The sequence below is a fragment of the Tupaia chinensis genome, unplaced genomic scaffold (assembly GCF_000334495.1).
Source record: "Tupaia chinensis unplaced genomic scaffold, TupChi_1.0 Scaffold144269_1, whole genome shotgun sequence".
Classification (NCBI taxonomy): domain Eukaryota; kingdom Metazoa; phylum Chordata; class Mammalia; order Scandentia; family Tupaiidae; genus Tupaia; species Tupaia belangeri.
The window spans coordinates 55692-73281 of NW_006204127.1; the positions used below are offsets into that span (position 1 = coordinate 55692).

The 17590-nt window shown below is 38.6% G+C and overlaps 1 protein-coding gene across 1 annotated transcript in view; it reads left to right on the plus strand.

Moving 5' to 3' along the window:
- Nucleotides 1-17390, plus strand: part of CCDC112 (coiled-coil domain containing 112) — a 58266-nt gene extending 40876 nt beyond the window's left edge. Inside the window, exons 7-10 of the mRNA XM_006166536.3 lie at nucleotides 12447-12857; nucleotides 14866-14961; nucleotides 15977-16095; nucleotides 16837-17390. Of these exons, the coding sequence (XP_006166598.1) occupies nucleotides 12447-12857; nucleotides 14866-14961; nucleotides 15977-16095; nucleotides 16837-16867 (657 nt within the window). The 3' untranslated portion in view covers nucleotides 16868-17390. The remainder of the gene's footprint in view (nucleotides 1-12446; nucleotides 12858-14865; nucleotides 14962-15976; nucleotides 16096-16836) is intronic.
- The last annotated feature ends 200 nt before the right edge of the window (nucleotides 17391-17590 follow it).

Genomic DNA, 17590 nt, shown 5'->3' on the forward strand with positions numbered 1-17590 from the left:
GTTTTTATCTTTCCTTCTGTTAATGTGATGTATTACCTTTATTGTTTTGCCGCGGTTGAACCACTCTTGCGTTATGTTCTTGTGTGTTTTGTGGTTCAAAGTCATGGTGGCTTATAGAATGAATTTTGGATCTTTAGGAATAATTTAATTAGAATGGGCATTAGCTTTTCTTCAAAAGTTTTCTAGAATTTAGAAGTGATTCCACTGGGACCTGGGCTTTTCTTCCTTTGGAGGCAGTTTATTACTGATTCAATCTCATTGCTCGTCGTTGGTCAATTTAGGCTTTCTATGTCTTGATTTTATCTTGGTAGATTATACGTGTCCAGAAATTTGTCCATCTCATCCAGGTTTTCTTGTTTGTGGGCATACAGTTACTCGTAGTATTCTCTCATAATCTTTTGTATTTGTGTTCTATCCATTGTAAAATTGCCTGTTTCATTGCTGATTTGATTTATCTGGTTCCATTCTCTGTTCTTCTTGATTAGTCTAACTAGTGGTGTGTCGATTTTGTTTATATTCTGAAAGAACCAGCTTTTGGTTTCATTTATTTTCTATATAATTCTTTTATTCTCTATTTTATGTATTCTGTTTGAATCTTTATTATTTCCTTTTTCTTGGTATTTTCGGGGTTTTATTGTTTTTACAGGTCCTCGTGATGCCATCTTTCCAGGGTTTTTTGGTCGTTGTGAGCATTAATTGCTATGAACTTCCCTCGTTACTGTTTTTGCAGTGTCCCATAAGTTATGGAAACGTGTGTGCTTATTATCATTGGTTTCATGTATCTTTTGATTTCAGTTTCTTCAGTGGTTGTGAAATAATTCAGGAATAGGTTGTTTAGTTTCCATGTGTTTGTGTATTTTTGAGGGTTCTTTCTGTAGTTAATATCAAGTTTAATTCCATTGTGGTCAGAAAAGATGCTGGATATGGTTTCTGCACCTTTTAATTTGTAAAGGCTTGTATTGTGCCCAATCATTTGGTTGATATTTGAAAATGTTCCATGTAGGGTGAGAAAAATGTGTATTTCGTGGTTGCTGGGTGAAAAGTCCTATAGATGTTTTCAAGTCCATTTCATTTATGGTATTGTTAAGACCCTATAGCTCTTTGCTTAATTTTTGTCTTGATGGTCTGGCCAGAGGGGACAGTGGGGTATTGAGATCTCAATCAGTTAGTGTGTTGCAGTCTATCTAGTAGTCTTTCACATATTTGAGTGCTCTAGCATTGAGTGCATAGATATGTAAGTGTGTTATCTTCTTGATGAATTAGCCCTTTTAGTACCATATAATGTCCTTCTTTGACTCTTTGGTTTTTGTCTATTTTGTCTAATATCAGTGTTGTGATTCCAGCCTTTTTTTAATTTCCATTTGCATGGAATATCTTTTTCAAGCCCCGTACTTTCAGTCTATATGTGTCTTTATCAGTGTGAGATATGTTTCTTGCAAGCAGCATAAAGAGGGCGCCTATATTTTTCTCCAGTCTGTCTTTTAATTGAAGAATTTAATGTCTTAACATTCAACATTATCAATATTTGTAGACTTGTCCTGGTCATTTTATTAGCCATGTTCTTGGTTATTTTCTATTCTCTTATTTGTTTGTCTCTCTTTAGTTTTCCAGATACAGTACTCCTTTCAGTACTTCTTGAAAAGCTGGTCGGTGTTGGTAAATTTTTTTCAGTTTTTATTTATCTGAGAATGGTTTAATTTTCTCTTCCCATTTAAAGAATAGTTTTGCTGAGCATGGTATTCTTGGTTGAAACTGTTTCTCTTTGAATATTTTGAATATGTCTTATCTTTCCTTGTTTGCATTGTTTCAGTTGAGAGTTCTGACATTAATAACTTGACAGTTCTCTCTTGCCTTTTTTTTTTTTCAAGACATAGAAAGTGAGAAATCACCCCCCAGGGGGGATGGCCCCGCCACAATCCCTTCTACTCTATTCTGCTCTTAGGATCTTGGGCACATACACACACATGCCTGGTGTGACTTTAAGCCACCAGGTTCAGGACTCGAACCGGGATCGACTGCATGGGAGTTCAGTGTCATAACCATTATGCCATCTGTTGGTCCCCTCTCTAACCTTGGCTTTGTCTTTGATTTTGACCAGTCTGGCTATAATGTGCTCTGAGGAGCATCTCCTTATATTTATTCTGTTTAGTGGTCTTTGTATTTCCTAGGTTTGGAGCATTTTCAGCAAGTATTTCATGGAATAGATTTTCTATGCCTGTTACCTTTTGACATACTGATTGTTTGTATATTTGGATATTTTTTGGGGGGGAGGGAGAGATTTTTGCTATAGGGCGTGTGCGCTTGTCAGAAAGAGCGAGACACACAGAAAGCGAGAAATCACTCCCCCAGAGGGGTGGCCACGCCACAGTCCCTTCTCCTCCATTCCCTTCTCGGGATCTTGGACACGCATGCACACGCGCCTGACGCGAGTTTAAGCCACCAGTCTGGGACTTGAACCGTGGTCGGCTATGTGGGAGTCCTGCGACAGCCATTATGCTAACTGCTGGTCCCTATATTTGGATGTTTAATAGTATCTAGTATTTTTCATATTCTGTCCTCATTTTTCTTATTTTCTCTTGGTTTTGTCTAAGGCAGAGGCTTTGTATTCCAGGTCAGAGATTATATCTTATGCATGGCCTACTCTACTGTTGATACCTCTGGGAAGTTTTGATTTTCTCCATTGTGGTCTTCATCTCCAGAAGTTCTGATCAATTCTTTTTTAGGGTGTGTATCTTTTTATGGAATTCTTCCTTTAAGTCATGGAATGATTTACTTATCTCATGGAACTGTTGTCTCTTTTCTCTTGCATCTCATTAGATTTAGTTACAGTAAATATTCCGAATTCTTTGTCCAACATTTCTATAATTCTGGTGTTTAATGCAGTGTTGATGAGTTATGTTGTTCCATTAGGAGAAAGAGTTTTTAAAATTTTCTCATATTTCTTGATATGCTTTGGTTTTTGGGCACCTGGGGAGGTATGTACTTTTTCCTCTTTTTTTTTTTTTCTTTTTGTTTAAGTAGGTTTCTGTAGCTGTTCCCTACAGAGTGTGTTGGCTCTCTGCCCATTTCTCTATTCTTCTATGGGAGGGAGTAATAGAATTCACATTCAGAGTTTGGGGATTTAACTTTGAGGGGAAGAGATTCTCTTCATTGTTCCCTCCAGACGGGGAGGATATAGAATAGTCTCCCCAGAGTCTCAATATCATAGATTGTGTATATCCTCTCTCAAATATTTTTTTCTAGAAGCCATAGAGGTGAGTAATGTAGGCTATGAGGTAGGGGAGGTATGGAAGCTGGTCCAGGGACCAGCAGTTAGCGTAATGGCTGTATCGCTGGACTCCCACGTAGTCGACCGCAGTTTGCATCCCGGACCCGGTGGCTTAAACTCACACTGGGCGCGTGTGTGTACGTGCCCAAGATCCCGAGAGGAGAAAGGAGAAGGGATTGTGGTGTGGCCATCTCCCCTTGGGGGTGATTTCTTGCTTTCTGTCTCTCTGTCTCTCTCTGTCTGTCTGGCGAGCATATGCGCCCTATAGCAAAAACCTCTCCAATTAAAAAAACAAAAACAAAAACAAAAAAAAGGAAGCTGGTCCAATGGCTCCTGCTGGTCAGTAGGATGCTGGAGACAAAAGTGGCAGGTGCATAGTGTGTAGAACCCACAGTGTGTAGAACCACTGGTGGAGCTTTCGTATGCCCATCTGTGAGGTAGAACTGCAGAGGTGATCCAAGGAGCAGCCTGAAGCCGGTTCTCATCATTCCTGGTCCATGGGACCCTGGAGAAAAAGCCCACTCAGACGTTTTTTAAAAAGTTATCTTACCAGCAAAGGCCACATTGTTTTAAATAGAAAAATCAAGAGCCATTTGAAAAAAATGCTCTCAATAGTTAGTTTCTTTTAAGATTTTAAAATTTCATCTTCATTACTTTTAGGGCACATGCACATGCCAGAGAGAGACAGAGAAAGGGAATATAAGAAATCATCCCCTAGGGGGATGGCCATACCACAGTTTCTTCTCTTCTCTTCTCCTCTTGGGATTTTAGGCATGCATGCACATGTGACTGGTTGCTGGGACCTGCTCAGCAGAATGCATTTTTCTGAATGGGTGGGCCTGTAAATACAAAGACATACAAATATAGGGACCAGCAGTTAGTGTAATGGCTATGTCGCTGGACTCCCACGGGGTTGACTGCGGTTTGAGTCTCGGTGGCTTAAAACTCACTCCAAGCGCGTGTGCGTGCATGCCCAAGGTCCCGAGAGGAGAAAGGAGGAGAAGGGATTGCGGTGTGACCATCCCCCCGGGGGGTGACTCTCTTTCTGTCTCTATCGCTCGCGCGGGGGAGCGTGTGCGCCCTATAGCGAAAACCTCTCCAAAGAAAAAAAAGAAAAGAAAAGCAGTTTTATCTTTAATAAGTCAAAATCTAGCCATTTAAGAAAAATTTACATAAGACTTAAAGCTAGGAAAAATGATAGGATTCTGTTCAAACAGTAGGCAGATCCTAAAAACTCAAAAAACTGATATGGACAAAGGTAAAATCTGGTAGTAAGTAAGTGCACTGTAATTTTCTTTTGAAACATTTTTTTCTCTCTCCATTCCCCCTTTTACCAAAGAGGCATAAACTAACTTATTTGCAAAAAATAAATTTATTCTCAATTTTTTTCTGTTATTTTCACAATGCCCCATAAGAATACTAATTCATTTAGTTGGCTTTGCTGGAACCTTTTATTAGGAACTTCAGAGTAGACTCTTTAAAAAGCCTCCCAAGGCTACTGAGACAAGTCAGGGACTCACCATCTGCCTGTGCCTTTAAATGCCCATATTTGAAAATTTTTCGGACCTATCAAGAAGTAGCATTCTTTACTTATCTACCAGGCAGATGGTAACTTTTTATGGTACCAGGCAATCTTTCGAAGAGTTTCTATTGGCTTTCTTGAGATCTACCTTAGTTCCTTAGCTTTCTGGTCATATCTTCAGAAATGACATTTCAGTTGAAGCCCTGGCAATAACCAGTATTTCAAATTTCTGGTATAAGGCAACAGATATTATTGTACTTATGCAAATAAACATTCTGCCACAAAATAAGAATACCCACAAATATTTTCCAAGTTCAGAGGGGTCAGGAAGTGAGAAACGTTTGTTTCAGTTTCCAAAAAAATTAGCAAATTTCTGAACCTATCAACAGCTCAATAGACAAAAAATCCTTAAATCTGGAAAACAAATAATAGAGGAAAATCAGTAATGTTTTAGTCAAAAATCATAAAATTCTATTTCCCCTGTATAGTCTCATGTAATTAACCTCTTTTCTGTTGAATTTGCAGAGTTTTGGTGTCCCAGTCTTTCCATTTAAATTCTGGAAGTTAACATTATTGATCTTTCTGGACTCGTCCCTACCATTAGGTTTGATATTTTCTTGGATTTTTTTTTTTGTTTGTTTTCTTATTTCTGTGTGTCTACCTTTAGTTTTCCTGGATATTTTCTTGGGTTTTTTTGTTTGTTTGTTTTCTTATTTCTGTGTGTCTGCCCTAAGTTTTCCTGGTCTAATACTTCCTTCAGAACTTCTTAAAGAGCTAGTCTGGTGTTAGTAAATCCTTTCAGGTTTCGTTTATTTGAGAATGTTTTTATCTTTTCTTAACATTTGAAGGATAATCTTGCCGGGTATAGTATTCTTGGTTGAAATTGTTTTTCACTGAACACTTTGAATATATTTTTCCATTCTTTCCTTGCTTTCATTGTTTCCGATGAGAGGCCCTCGTTAGCCTGATGGGATAACCTTTGTATGTAACTTGATGTTCTTCTCTTGCCAAGTTTAATATCTTGTCTTTGTCTGTGGTTTTGGTCAATCTGACTATGATGTATCTTGGAGAATATCTTCTTGGGTTGATTCTATTTGGGATCCTTTGCATTTCTTGGGCCTGGATATTTGAATGCCTCTGTAGGTTTGGAAAGTTTTCTTCCAAGATTTCATAAAATAGATTATCAATGCCCTTATTAGTTTCTTCACCTTCTGGGATATAAACTTTCCTGATGTTTGGGTGTCTAATGGTATCTAGTATTTCTTGTATATTATTCTCTCTTTTTTGAGTTATTTTTTCAGTCTTCTTGGTGATTTTTTTCAAGGTCAGGGGTTTTATCTTCTACATCTGAGATCCAACCTTCTGCATGACCTTATCTGCTTTTAATACTTTTGAAGGAGGTTTTGATTTCGTGTGTTACGGCCTTTTGATTGATTCTTTTTTATGGTGTGTATTTCTTCTTTCAGATTGTGGAAGAACTTCCTCACCACCTGCAACTCATTGTCCTTTTTCTCTTCCATCTTCTGGAGTTTGTTGTCTCTCTTCTTTTGCATCTCTGTTAGTTTAGTCACTATGAATATTCTGAAGTCTTTATCTGACATACCTAGAAATTTCCTTGAACTGTCTGTGGATGGTGAGGGATTGTTCTTTTCCCTTGAAGGAGAGATATCTTTTTGGTTTCTCACATTTCTTGTGCCTCTGTGGTAGTTTCGGGTCATCTAATGGATTATACATTTCTTCCTAATCTCTTGGAGTTAAATCTGCGCATTCAGAAGCGTGCAGGAGGAAGTGATCTGCAGTCTCTCTGCAGATACGTTTCCCTGACACTCACCAAGAAACCTGCACTGTTGTCATTGGAACTGGATATTACAAAGGCCTCCTGATTCCATGCAACTGGGCTGAGCTGGGGGGTTTCAGCTGATAGTTCTTAAGTATACAAGAGGAGATGAGCTGTGCTCTCTGTAGCTCTGTCCTTTTCCTTGCTTCTCACTCTGCAGTCTCCCTTCTCTGTTTTTAGTTATTTGGGGAGACTTTACATTTGGCTGATTTGTTGCAGGTTTCTGCAGCTGTAAGCTTGTGCATTTCCCTTTAGCGTGAGGTACTCTGTGTCAGTTTTCTCTCCTCTACTGTGTTTGCAGTGTGGTATCCACAGAGAGAGATTTGAGTTGAAAATATGAAGAGGAATTTCTTCCTTTATGCAGCTCTAAGCCTAGCCAAATTCAGAGGTGTGGCTACTATGCACATTAATCTATCTGCACTCACTGAGTGGAAGATGAGCAGCAAAATAATATAGTAAGATAGGAGAAGAAGAGAATACCAACAGAAAAAAGAATACAAAAAGAGAAACAAAAGACGATAGAAGAATTAAAAAACAAAAACAAAGAGGTGCTCCACGCAGTGTGCAAAATGAGCAGAGCAGTTTGGATTGCCCTTGTCCTGTGTAGGGAGAGGAGAATAAATAATTAGCAAAAGAAAGTATTTAAAAAGGAGAGAGAGTGAGAAAGAGAAAGAAAGAAAAAGAAAAAGAAAAAGCCAAGAAAAAGCCCAGTTTTTTTTCTTCTACCTTTCTAGCTATGGGCCCGGGAGGTTAGTTAGAAGAGGGGGGCTGCAACTCAGGGCTCCTCTGCCCTCACGTTGGTCCCCATATATATAATTTTCAACAAAGAACCTTATATCATGTGTGCCCTCAATTTTTGCTGTTATTTTTCTTTGGTATATATCAAGTTGACAGTGTCTCTTTTTTCACTCCGTTGTGGTATGTCATTCCACAGCCTATCCACCTTGTTTACATGCATTTTTATGTCTATTAAACACATTTTCCTGAGCCCCACACACCACCTTCTAATGGATCATAGGCATGTCACAATCCCATCTCTTTTTTTTTCATTGCAAATGAAATTTTATTTTCCTTTGTGAAAATAAACAACTGGGAATTAAAATTGCTCCAAAAACCATGTAAAGTAAAGAAATACACTCAGAAGAAACATTCAGGATGGTGGGGAGAGGGAGCAGGGTCTTAAAACTTTGGCAGATTAAACTTGCACTAACTCAGGAGTAGGGGCCTGACAGTACAACCAGGTCCTGTCTGCCATTCTGGGATGGTGAAGGGACTCTCAGCTGGCAAAGAGGAGGAACCCAGACGTGTTCACTGAAGAAGTGGTAATCACTTTAAATCCATTTAAATGTGAGGGGATCAATTGAGAGGACTGCTTTCCCCACTGGAAGGTTGAAACTGGCAGAATCAAACCCACCTCCCACTTCACTACTTAAAGACTCAAAATCTGGCTACTATAAAGAAAAAATCAACCCTTGATTGCAGCAAATACCTAACCAGTTCTGTTTTCACAGCAGTGTTATTTTGGGTTGGTGCCGGAGACCTGCTCCAGCCAGGGTGGGTTGAGACTCGACGGAAAGCGACACAGGCGAGAAGAGATTCAGGCAGAGACCTCTATGCTATTTAGCATGTTCTCAGCCGACTACAGTCAGGGCAAGCTCAAGACTGCAGCGTCTGTGGCTAGAAGACATACATATTTATTGAGGGATGTCTAGAGAAGTAGGAGGGGTGAGGGTGAGGTAAAAGATTTACCCTAAGAAATGAGGTATTCAAAGTATGGGAACAATAATCATAAAACATGATGTCTGTAATCAGTCACAGTCCTCAGGACAAGGGAGTCGATTTGTCTGGTGCATTTTCTTCTTAGATCTTGATTACCGGAAAGGGTCTTTTGGATCAGGGGACTTTCAGGAAGCCTGATAACTTCAGTCCCAGGCTGGCTTGATAACTTCAGCTCCAGGCAAGGGCAGCAGCATTGCCGGTTACAAAGGCCTAGACAGAAATCTTGTCTTGTTAAGTAAAGACACGGTTAATATATACTAAAGTGGAATATTTATATTACACCTAAGGGGGTGAGCTTATTGCCCATATGGGAAAGGAATGTGGTCTTGTAAGCAGCTTAATGACTGACCTAAAGGTTACTGTGTACTTGGGACCCTCTATGTGCTTTTCTATACAATGGCTGTGGCTCAGGGGAGCCACAATCTTTCCTTGTCCTGAGATCAAAGGTGGCTCATGGTCTTTGTTTGGGGTATCAGTACCTCGTGGGTGAGTCCCTGAGCCTCTTCCAGCTACTGAGGTCATTTCACCAATTTAGTAGTTTTCCATTAACCCAAACCTTTCTAATGCTATCTATGTAGTCCCCAGTAGGAGAAATGAATGCAGTATCCTTTATTGATATTTTCCAGGCAGGTGGGATGAGTCTCACGAAATAATTCCCATTTGCCACCGCCTTAGGGGTCCGCATTCTTTCAGGATTATTAATTGGTTTTATTGTAAAAGTTACAGTAAGGCTGGGAGTGTTATTTTGCCCTTACTGGGTACCATAATGACAGTAAAGTTCATGGCAGAGAGATTGAAAGCAAAACAGTACAAATGAGCACAACAAACACAGTTGAAACCTTGAGCTCATAACTGTTAGCCTTGCTTGCAGTTCTTCTCAGCCAAGCCTTGCTTAGACATGAGAGGCAGCTCTTTTAGGCTCTGCCTGTGTTGGCTGCATGGCCTCCACCAGGTTGGTTTAGGAAAGGATTACTACCCTTGACACTGTTGATATTTGAGCCTGGAGACTTCTTCACTGTGGGAGCAGTTCTGTGTAGTGCATGGGGATTAGCAGCACCCCGGCATTAAGCCTCTATGTGCCTATCACACTGCTTAGTCATAATTATAAAAAATCTCTTCAGGGGACCAACAGGTCACGCGATGGTTAAGGTGCTGGACACTCCCACACGACCAACTACGATTCGAGTCCCCGGCCTGGTGGCTTGCTTTCTCACTTTCCCTCTCTCTCCTTCTCTTTACATGTCTCTCTCTGGTCAAATTAAAATAAATGCATGAATAAAGAAAATTAAATAATTAAATAACTCTTTTTTAAAAAAATGTATTCAGACATTTCCAATGTCCACTAGTGGACAGAATCACCCCTGGTCGACAACCATGGGTTTAGATAATCTGAGTCTTGTTTTTTTTTGGGTTTTTTTTGGCTTTTTTTTTTGTAGACTTCTACTATGCTGAACTGTCCCTTGGTGGTTTAACAAAGAAGGCATTTCTGTTCAGCAAATGACATACTTAAGGAGCATTAAAGAAATACTGATTTCATGTTCATTATAAAGAAAATAACTGGATTTTTGTTGTCATCTTTGTTTTCCCCCTCTGAAATAAGTTCAATGCAGGGAAATTGACTTTGAGGGCAGTTGACTTTGAGAAAAAATTTTGAAACATTGTCATGTTTAAAAACTCAAAACAATAAATTACTAAGAATAAATTGGGCTTTTTTTCCCATGATACTGTGAAAACATGAAGTATTTAAAGTTGCTCCTAGATCAGCAAAATCAGCATCACCTGGTAACTTGTTAGGAACTACCAGGTCCTAACTCCGATCCTAGTCAGAACCCTGGGGACAAGGCCCAGCGATCTGTGCCTTAGCAAGTCATCTTAGTGGTTTTGTTGAGGACAAAGGGCCAGTGATGGTGCTACTTGTAATATAACTACAAATTCCCAGATTCTACCTTATCTTTTTTTTATTTTTTTATTTTTATTTTTCTGGGGGGAGGGGTTTCACTATAGGGTGCATGCGCTCGCCAGAGAGACAGAAAGCAAGAAATCACTCCTGAGGGGGGATGGCCATGCCGCAGTCCCTTCTCCGTTCTCCTCTTGGATCTTGGGCTTGCACACACACGTCCAGCGTGAATTTAAGCCACCGAGTCCAGGATTCAAACTGCGGTTGACTGTGGGAGTCCAGTGACATAGCCATCATGCCATCTGCTGTTCCTTCTACCTTATTCTTGTTCTCAACCACTATGTTCCCTGATATTTGATGACTGGCTGGCTGTAGGGCTGAGAAGAAACAGGTGTGAAAGTGGAGGTGCAGTTTGCTGATACAGGATATGATGGAGAAGTGAGGAAAATTTGGGGAAAAATATCAGAAATTCAGTTTTAAATCTACTAAGTTTAAGATGTTGAATAGGAAGTTTACCATTTTTCTCTCTCACTTCCTTTAATATATCCTGCATTTTACATTAATAAAGATACTTACCTTTTCAGATATGTCCTGGAATTTCTGGTCTGAGGGCCCTTGCTTATCTTGTACTTACTTTCTGGAATCTCTATTCTCTTTTATCAGAATCTGCCCAGATCAGATGCTGCCTCCTTCATGCCCATTCAAATGTTAGCAGTCCCTCTCTGGGTTCACTGACACTTTGCTTATGCTTCGTTTATGATTTATAACCATGTTGTATATCAGCTAAAACAGTACTACTCAAATGTAGTCCATGGACTAGGTAGTGGTTTGCAGATTGTTACTGGTCTACAGTGAAGTGAAGGGATTGTACTAGAATCAAAGCCCAAGTAAGTAATTTAGTTCAGTTGACATTTTTTCATAGACTGTTTTCTTGGGGCAAGCAGGTAACATAGTGGTCAAGGCACTGGACTCCCATGTGGATGAGCATAATTTGGGTTCCAGACATGGTGGCTTCAAACTCATGCTGGGCATATGTGCTTCATGTCCAAAATCCCAAGAGGAGAACGGAGGGGAAGGGATTGTGGTGTAGTGATTTCTCACTTTCTATCTCTCTGGAGAGTTTATACTGTAACAAAATACTATAGTAAAATACTCTCTCTCAAAAAAAATCTTTTCTCACAAGGAAACAGTGTATTGGTTCCCACTAACAGGAAATTTGTGTGACCTGGCCCTTTGAACAGTATTGCAATGACTGTATGACATTTGGTATTGCTTTAGTTGTCTATAGTTCCTTTCCCATTGCCTTGCACATAGTACACATACAGTGAAGATGTATTGGATGAATGAATGATATACCGTAAGGAGATACAGTAAATTGGTTTTCTGACTTGAAGGAGGAAATAATTCAGTGGATACATCCTATATCACAGAGAGAAAGCTGCTGGGATGTTAAATAATCTTTACATACCCATGTAAAAACCATTGAGCCATTTAATTTTTAATTTCCATTTTTACATTTATGAAGCACTTTATACTAGGCACGTGCTCTTTTAATTTTCACAACAATCTTATGCAAGAAGTACTATCTACCACTTTGCAGATGAACAAAGTGAGGACAGAGAAGTTCAATTAGTTATCCAAGGTCATGCCTACTAAATGGCAAAGTCATGATTTGGTTCCAAATAGTTTGGCTTCAGAGCTCATGTTCATAATCATCCCCTTTTAATTCCTGTTCTGATATTTGACCAGAGAAAAATCATTCAGAAAGCATTCCAAGCCTAGAAACAGAATTTTGAAAAAGCAGCTGAATGACTAGAGAAAAGGGATGTTGCCCATGAAAACAAAAGGTACAAATAAAAAAGAGAGGGATGCTTGACGTGGTGCAGAGAGCAAACATATCTTTTGGCCATTTAAAAAAAGAATGGAAGAGGCAGTCCAAACCATTATTTGAAAGATAAGGTAATTTTTTAAAACAGAAGTAGAAAAAAAATGCCATTGGTTAAAATCAAAACACAACTTAGAAACCTAAGTATCTAGCCTCCTGTAGCTCTTCTAGAAAGATGAAATTGAGGTATTTTGAAAACACTTTTGTTTATTTAAAGACATTTTTCTCTTGCTATCTTTTTTTTTTTTTAATCTTTAGTCTATTCAGAATTGGAAAACTAAAAAGGAGCAAAAAAAAGAGGAACTTTTCAAGTTAAAAGGAAAGGCAGATAACATACCTGTGCTTTTTCACGATAAAGAAGATAATCAAAAGCATAAAGAGGCACAAAGAAAGAAACAGAAATTGGCAATTGAAGCTTGGAGAAAACAGAAAAGTATAGAAATGTCAATGAAATATGCTTCCCAGTTAAGAGAAAAAGAAGAAAAAGAGAAAAAGCACCAGAAGGAACGACAACGCCAGTTTAAATTAAAATTACTGCTAGAAAATTATACCCAACAGAAGAAAGAACAAGAAGAATTTTTGAGACTTGAAAAAGAGACAAGGGAAAAGGCAGAAAAGGCAGCAAAAAGGAAAATTGTTGCCAGTGAAATTTCCAGGTTTCAAGAAAGAGTAAGTAAATATATTTCCTAAAGACTATAAAGATGTGACACATGGAAGTATTACTTCTAGACTCAGCTGAACAAAAGTCAAGTACTTCCTATATACAGAACCTCTGCAGAACCATCAGCGTGCCAGAATGAGCAATCCATGCTCCTTGATTTCCAGTAGGTTAAGGTCTATGGGAAAGACACGTGCCAAGTGGTAAATAATTCTTGTGGTGACTGAGATGTGGACAGAGTATTTTAGAAAGTGGAATACACAGGGAGGGATGCTTATGGCTGTCAGACAGAAGGTGATGCTGAAGATAGAATCTTTTTTTTTAATTTAAAAAAATTTTCTAAAGGGTACATGTGTGCTTTCTGAGAGATGTATAAGTAAACTAGAGAAAGTAAGAGAGGTTAAGAAAGCACTTCCCTTAGGGGATGGTCATGTAACAGTCCTTTCTCTAGTCTCTTGGGATTTGGGGCATGCACACATGTGCCCAGTATGTTTTTCAAGCTGCCAGGTCAGTACTTGAACCGCACAGTTGGCCCTGTGGGATCTAGCCACCTCAACAACCATGCCACCAGCGGGCCCTAGTCGAATGTTGAAAGAGAAGAGAAGGGGAGATACTTCCTCACAGAGGGAATAATAGCTTGGAAAAGTGTACCGGTGTGCTTTATAGGGGAATATTCTTAGGACATCAAGGGGGAGCTTGGAACTAGCAGAGAATGAGGCTAGAAAGGTAGCTACAGTCCAAGCCATAGATTTCACTTTCCCAACCAGATGTCTTCCCTGCCAAATCAGCTGGTCTTTTACCCATCCGTGATTTGCTCATTTGTTCACTGTGGCTCTGTGCACCAGAGTGTAAGCTCCATGAGGACAGAATTTTGTGTCTTTTGTGTCCTAGGGTTAGGAGCATTATAGACACTTGATACATTCTTAAAGGAATCAAGGTTATAACTTGGAGGTAAGATTATAAGTAATTTTAAACAAATGCATACATGAAAAATGCTAATCAAGACACAGGGAAATTTGAAATGAAACAAAAAAACCTTTGAAAAGAAAAAAGTGCAAAAGTTTTATCAAATGATAAATGAGACTTCAGTAAGTTCATAGAGTGCTATGTTGTGAGAAAATTATATATGGATTGCAAAATATTTTGCACCCAGATAAACTCATACTTTTAATTCTATTTTACCATGACCTTTTTGAAGACATCTCCCCACTTTAACTCTTAAGAGTGTAACTGTTATGAATAGTGAGGTGCATCAAACAATATAGTAAAAATATCTATAAAGCAAATAAGGGAGGTAAAAAGAAAAATAACAGGCAAAACATAATGGAAATTTTAGTACTTTTATTTTAGTCCATATATTAAAAATCTGCTTAAATAACAAAGATCCCATGCTTCCTCATGCCCCCAAATGGTAAGCAAGACATATAATAAAAACCTTAAAAAAAAGATAACCCTGGGACTAGCAGTTGACATAACGGCTATGTTGCTGGACTCCCATGTAGTCGACCATGGTTTGAGTCCCGAACCCAGTGGCTTAAACTCATTCTGGGTACACGCGTGTGTGTGCCCAAGATCCTGAGAGGATAATGGAGAAGGGATTGCGGCGTGGCCATCTCCCCTGAGGAGTGATTTGCTTTCTCTCTGTCTGGTGAGCGCACATACTCTATAGCAAAAACCTCTCAAAAAAAAAAAGATAAAAAAAGATAACCCATTTAATGAAATATTAAATGAGAGCTCCAAAACCAGACATATCTGTATTGATAATTCACCCCTAATAGAAAAGGACTTTTTGATTGAACCTTAAAATAAGCGACACTTCTAAAAAAAGAGGTACAGAAAATACATGCACACCTTAACTTTATATTCTGAGAAAACAAAGCACTAATCCTCTGTTGAAACAGTTAATATAAAATCAGCTAAAGTAATTTTGCTTGCAAACAACTAAGCTTTGAAACAAATTCTAGTCACTTTTACTTTCCTAATGTTACGTGTTTTTTTTGTTGGTGTATTTTTTTTTAGGATTTACACAAACTGGAATTGAAAATTATAGATAGACAGGCAAAGGAAGCTGAAAAGGCAGAAAAACAAAGGAGACTGGCAAAGTTAAAAGAAAAGGTATTCTGTCCTGAGATTATTTTTGCTGTTACTGTCCTAATTCCCTAATTGTAAGGAGACAACATCAAATCTTATTATTTATTTTGGTCTCATCTACTTTAAGTTTATCTAATAGCAAGTATTTTTAAAAAACTGATTTATGTTATTAAAGATCTTACTGGTACAAACAGTTCATATAAATTAACTTGTACTATTTTACTTTTTCTTTTTTTAAGAGAATTTTGCTGTAGGGCACATGCACTTGCCGGAGAGACAGAGACGGAAAGCCAGAAATCACCCCTCAGGGGGATGGCCCCATAGCAGTCCCTTCTCCTCCAGTCTCCTCTCAGGATTTTGGGCACTCACGTACGCACACACACACACCTGGCTTGAGTTTTAAGCCCCTGGGTCCAGGATTTGAACTGTGGTCAACTACATGGGAGTCCAGTGACGTAACCATTACACCATCTGCTAGTCCCAGCACTGTTTTACTTTGATTACAGGTTGAAAACAATGTTGAAAAACAAAGGAGACTGGCAAAGTTAAAAGAAAAGGTATTCTGTCCTGAGATTATTTTTGCTGTTACTGTCCTAATTCCCTAATTGTAAGGAGACAACATCAAATCTTATTATTTATTTTGGTCTCATCTACTTTAAGTTTATCTAATAGCAAGTATTTTTAAAAAACTGATTTATGTTATTAAAGATCTTACTGGTACAAACAGTTCATATAAATTAACTTGTACTATTTTACTTTTTCTTTTTTTAAGAGAATTTTGCTGTAGGGCACATGCACTTGCCGGAGAGACAGAGACGGAAAGCCAGAAATCACCCCTCAGGGGGATGGCCCCATAGCAGTCCCTTCTCCTCCAGTCTCCTCTCAGGATTTTGGGCACTCACGTACGCACACACACACACCTGGCTTGAGTTTTAAGCCCCTGGGTCCAGGATTTGAACTGTGGTCAACTACATGGGAGTCCAGTGACGTAACCATTACACCATCTGCTAGTCCCAGCACTGTTTTACTTTGATTACAGGTTGAAAACAATGTTAGTAGAGATGCCTCAAGGCTTTACAAACCTACCAAGGGTTGGGAAGAACGAACCAAAAAGATAGGACCAATGGGCTCTGGGCCACTTCTACATATCCCACACAGGTAAAAGGAGTTAAAATGGGTGTTCACTTTTTAATAATTTATAACTACATGTTTGTTTATTTTATGTAATTTTTTTTTTTCCTCGCGAGAGCATGCCCACACTCATCAGTGTGCATGCATACCTCCCAGTGGAGCATGGTCATATAGCAATCCATTTTACCCATTTCTCCATCCTGTCAGGATTTTGGAAACACACATATTGCACACATGTTCAGTGCATTTTTCAACCTGGGGACCAAGACTTGAACTGCAATTGGCCACATGTAATTCTTTGTGCACAGTGCTTAACCACCTTGCTACAGGGCTAGGCCTGTTTTATGCAGTATCTATATGTATATATATATATTTTTTTTTTTTGGAGAGATTTTCGCTCTAGGGCGCGTGCGCTCACCAGACAGACAGAGAGAGACATAGAGACAGAAAGCGAGAAATCACCCCCCAGGGGGATGGCCACGCTGCAATCTCTTCTCCTCCATTCTCCTCTCGGGATCTTGGGCACGCACATGCACCCGGTGTGAATTTTAAGCCACCGGGTCCGGGACCCGAACCGCGGTCGACTACGTGGGAGTCCAGCGATATAGCCATTATGCTAACTGCTGGTTCCCTCTATATGTATATTTTACAGCAAATAGTTGATAAAGGAAATCTGCATACAGTTTTAAAGTTAACATTTAACAAAATAGATTTTTTAAAGAAATTTCCTGTATATTTATAACTGCTCTTTATTTTTTCTCTCCTTAGGGCTATTCCAACTTGGAGACAAGGATTATAGAGAAGAATATGAGAGAATGAACTACTGTTCAGTTTATGAAAATGTTAGCATATTTAATTATACCAGGAGACAATGACAACCATGTTCTTTACATATCACTAGCATAGATAAATTATTGTGCTGTATGTTAATTGAGAGGTATTAAATGTCATGAGGCATTGTTTTTTAGTATTTCCTCTTCTACCAAGAGAGTATTTAATGTATATGTTGGCCTATTATTGATGTAAAAGTTATTTAAATAAGTTTATGTTATGAACTATTTCATTCAATTACTCAAAACATTTCAAAGGTACTTAGTTTTGTCATAGCACAGCAAAATAAATTGGGACACTCATAGAGTCAGTTTTTAAAACGAAATTTTGTAACTTTTATAACTTGGTGGTAAGTTAACTTGTGTAACAAAAGTGAAAAGTGATTTTTTTTAAGAATTGTGAAATAAGTACTTTTTCTAAGTTTAACAAATTGATCATTTGTCAGTTATTACATTTTTGTGTAATAAATATTTTGTATTTGTTGGAAGCATGCTTTTATATACAGATTATTTATTTTTAAAATATGTCTTTTACTTCATATACCCTAGCAATTGTAATCTTTTTGGTTTCCTTCAGCCTAAGAGTTCTATTCCTCCAGCCTTTCTGGAATTCAGACATACGTAAAATCTTTCTTTCACATCTTCCTAGCTACTGCAGTTTTCATTTCATTGGACTCTACGTGGCCAACCAC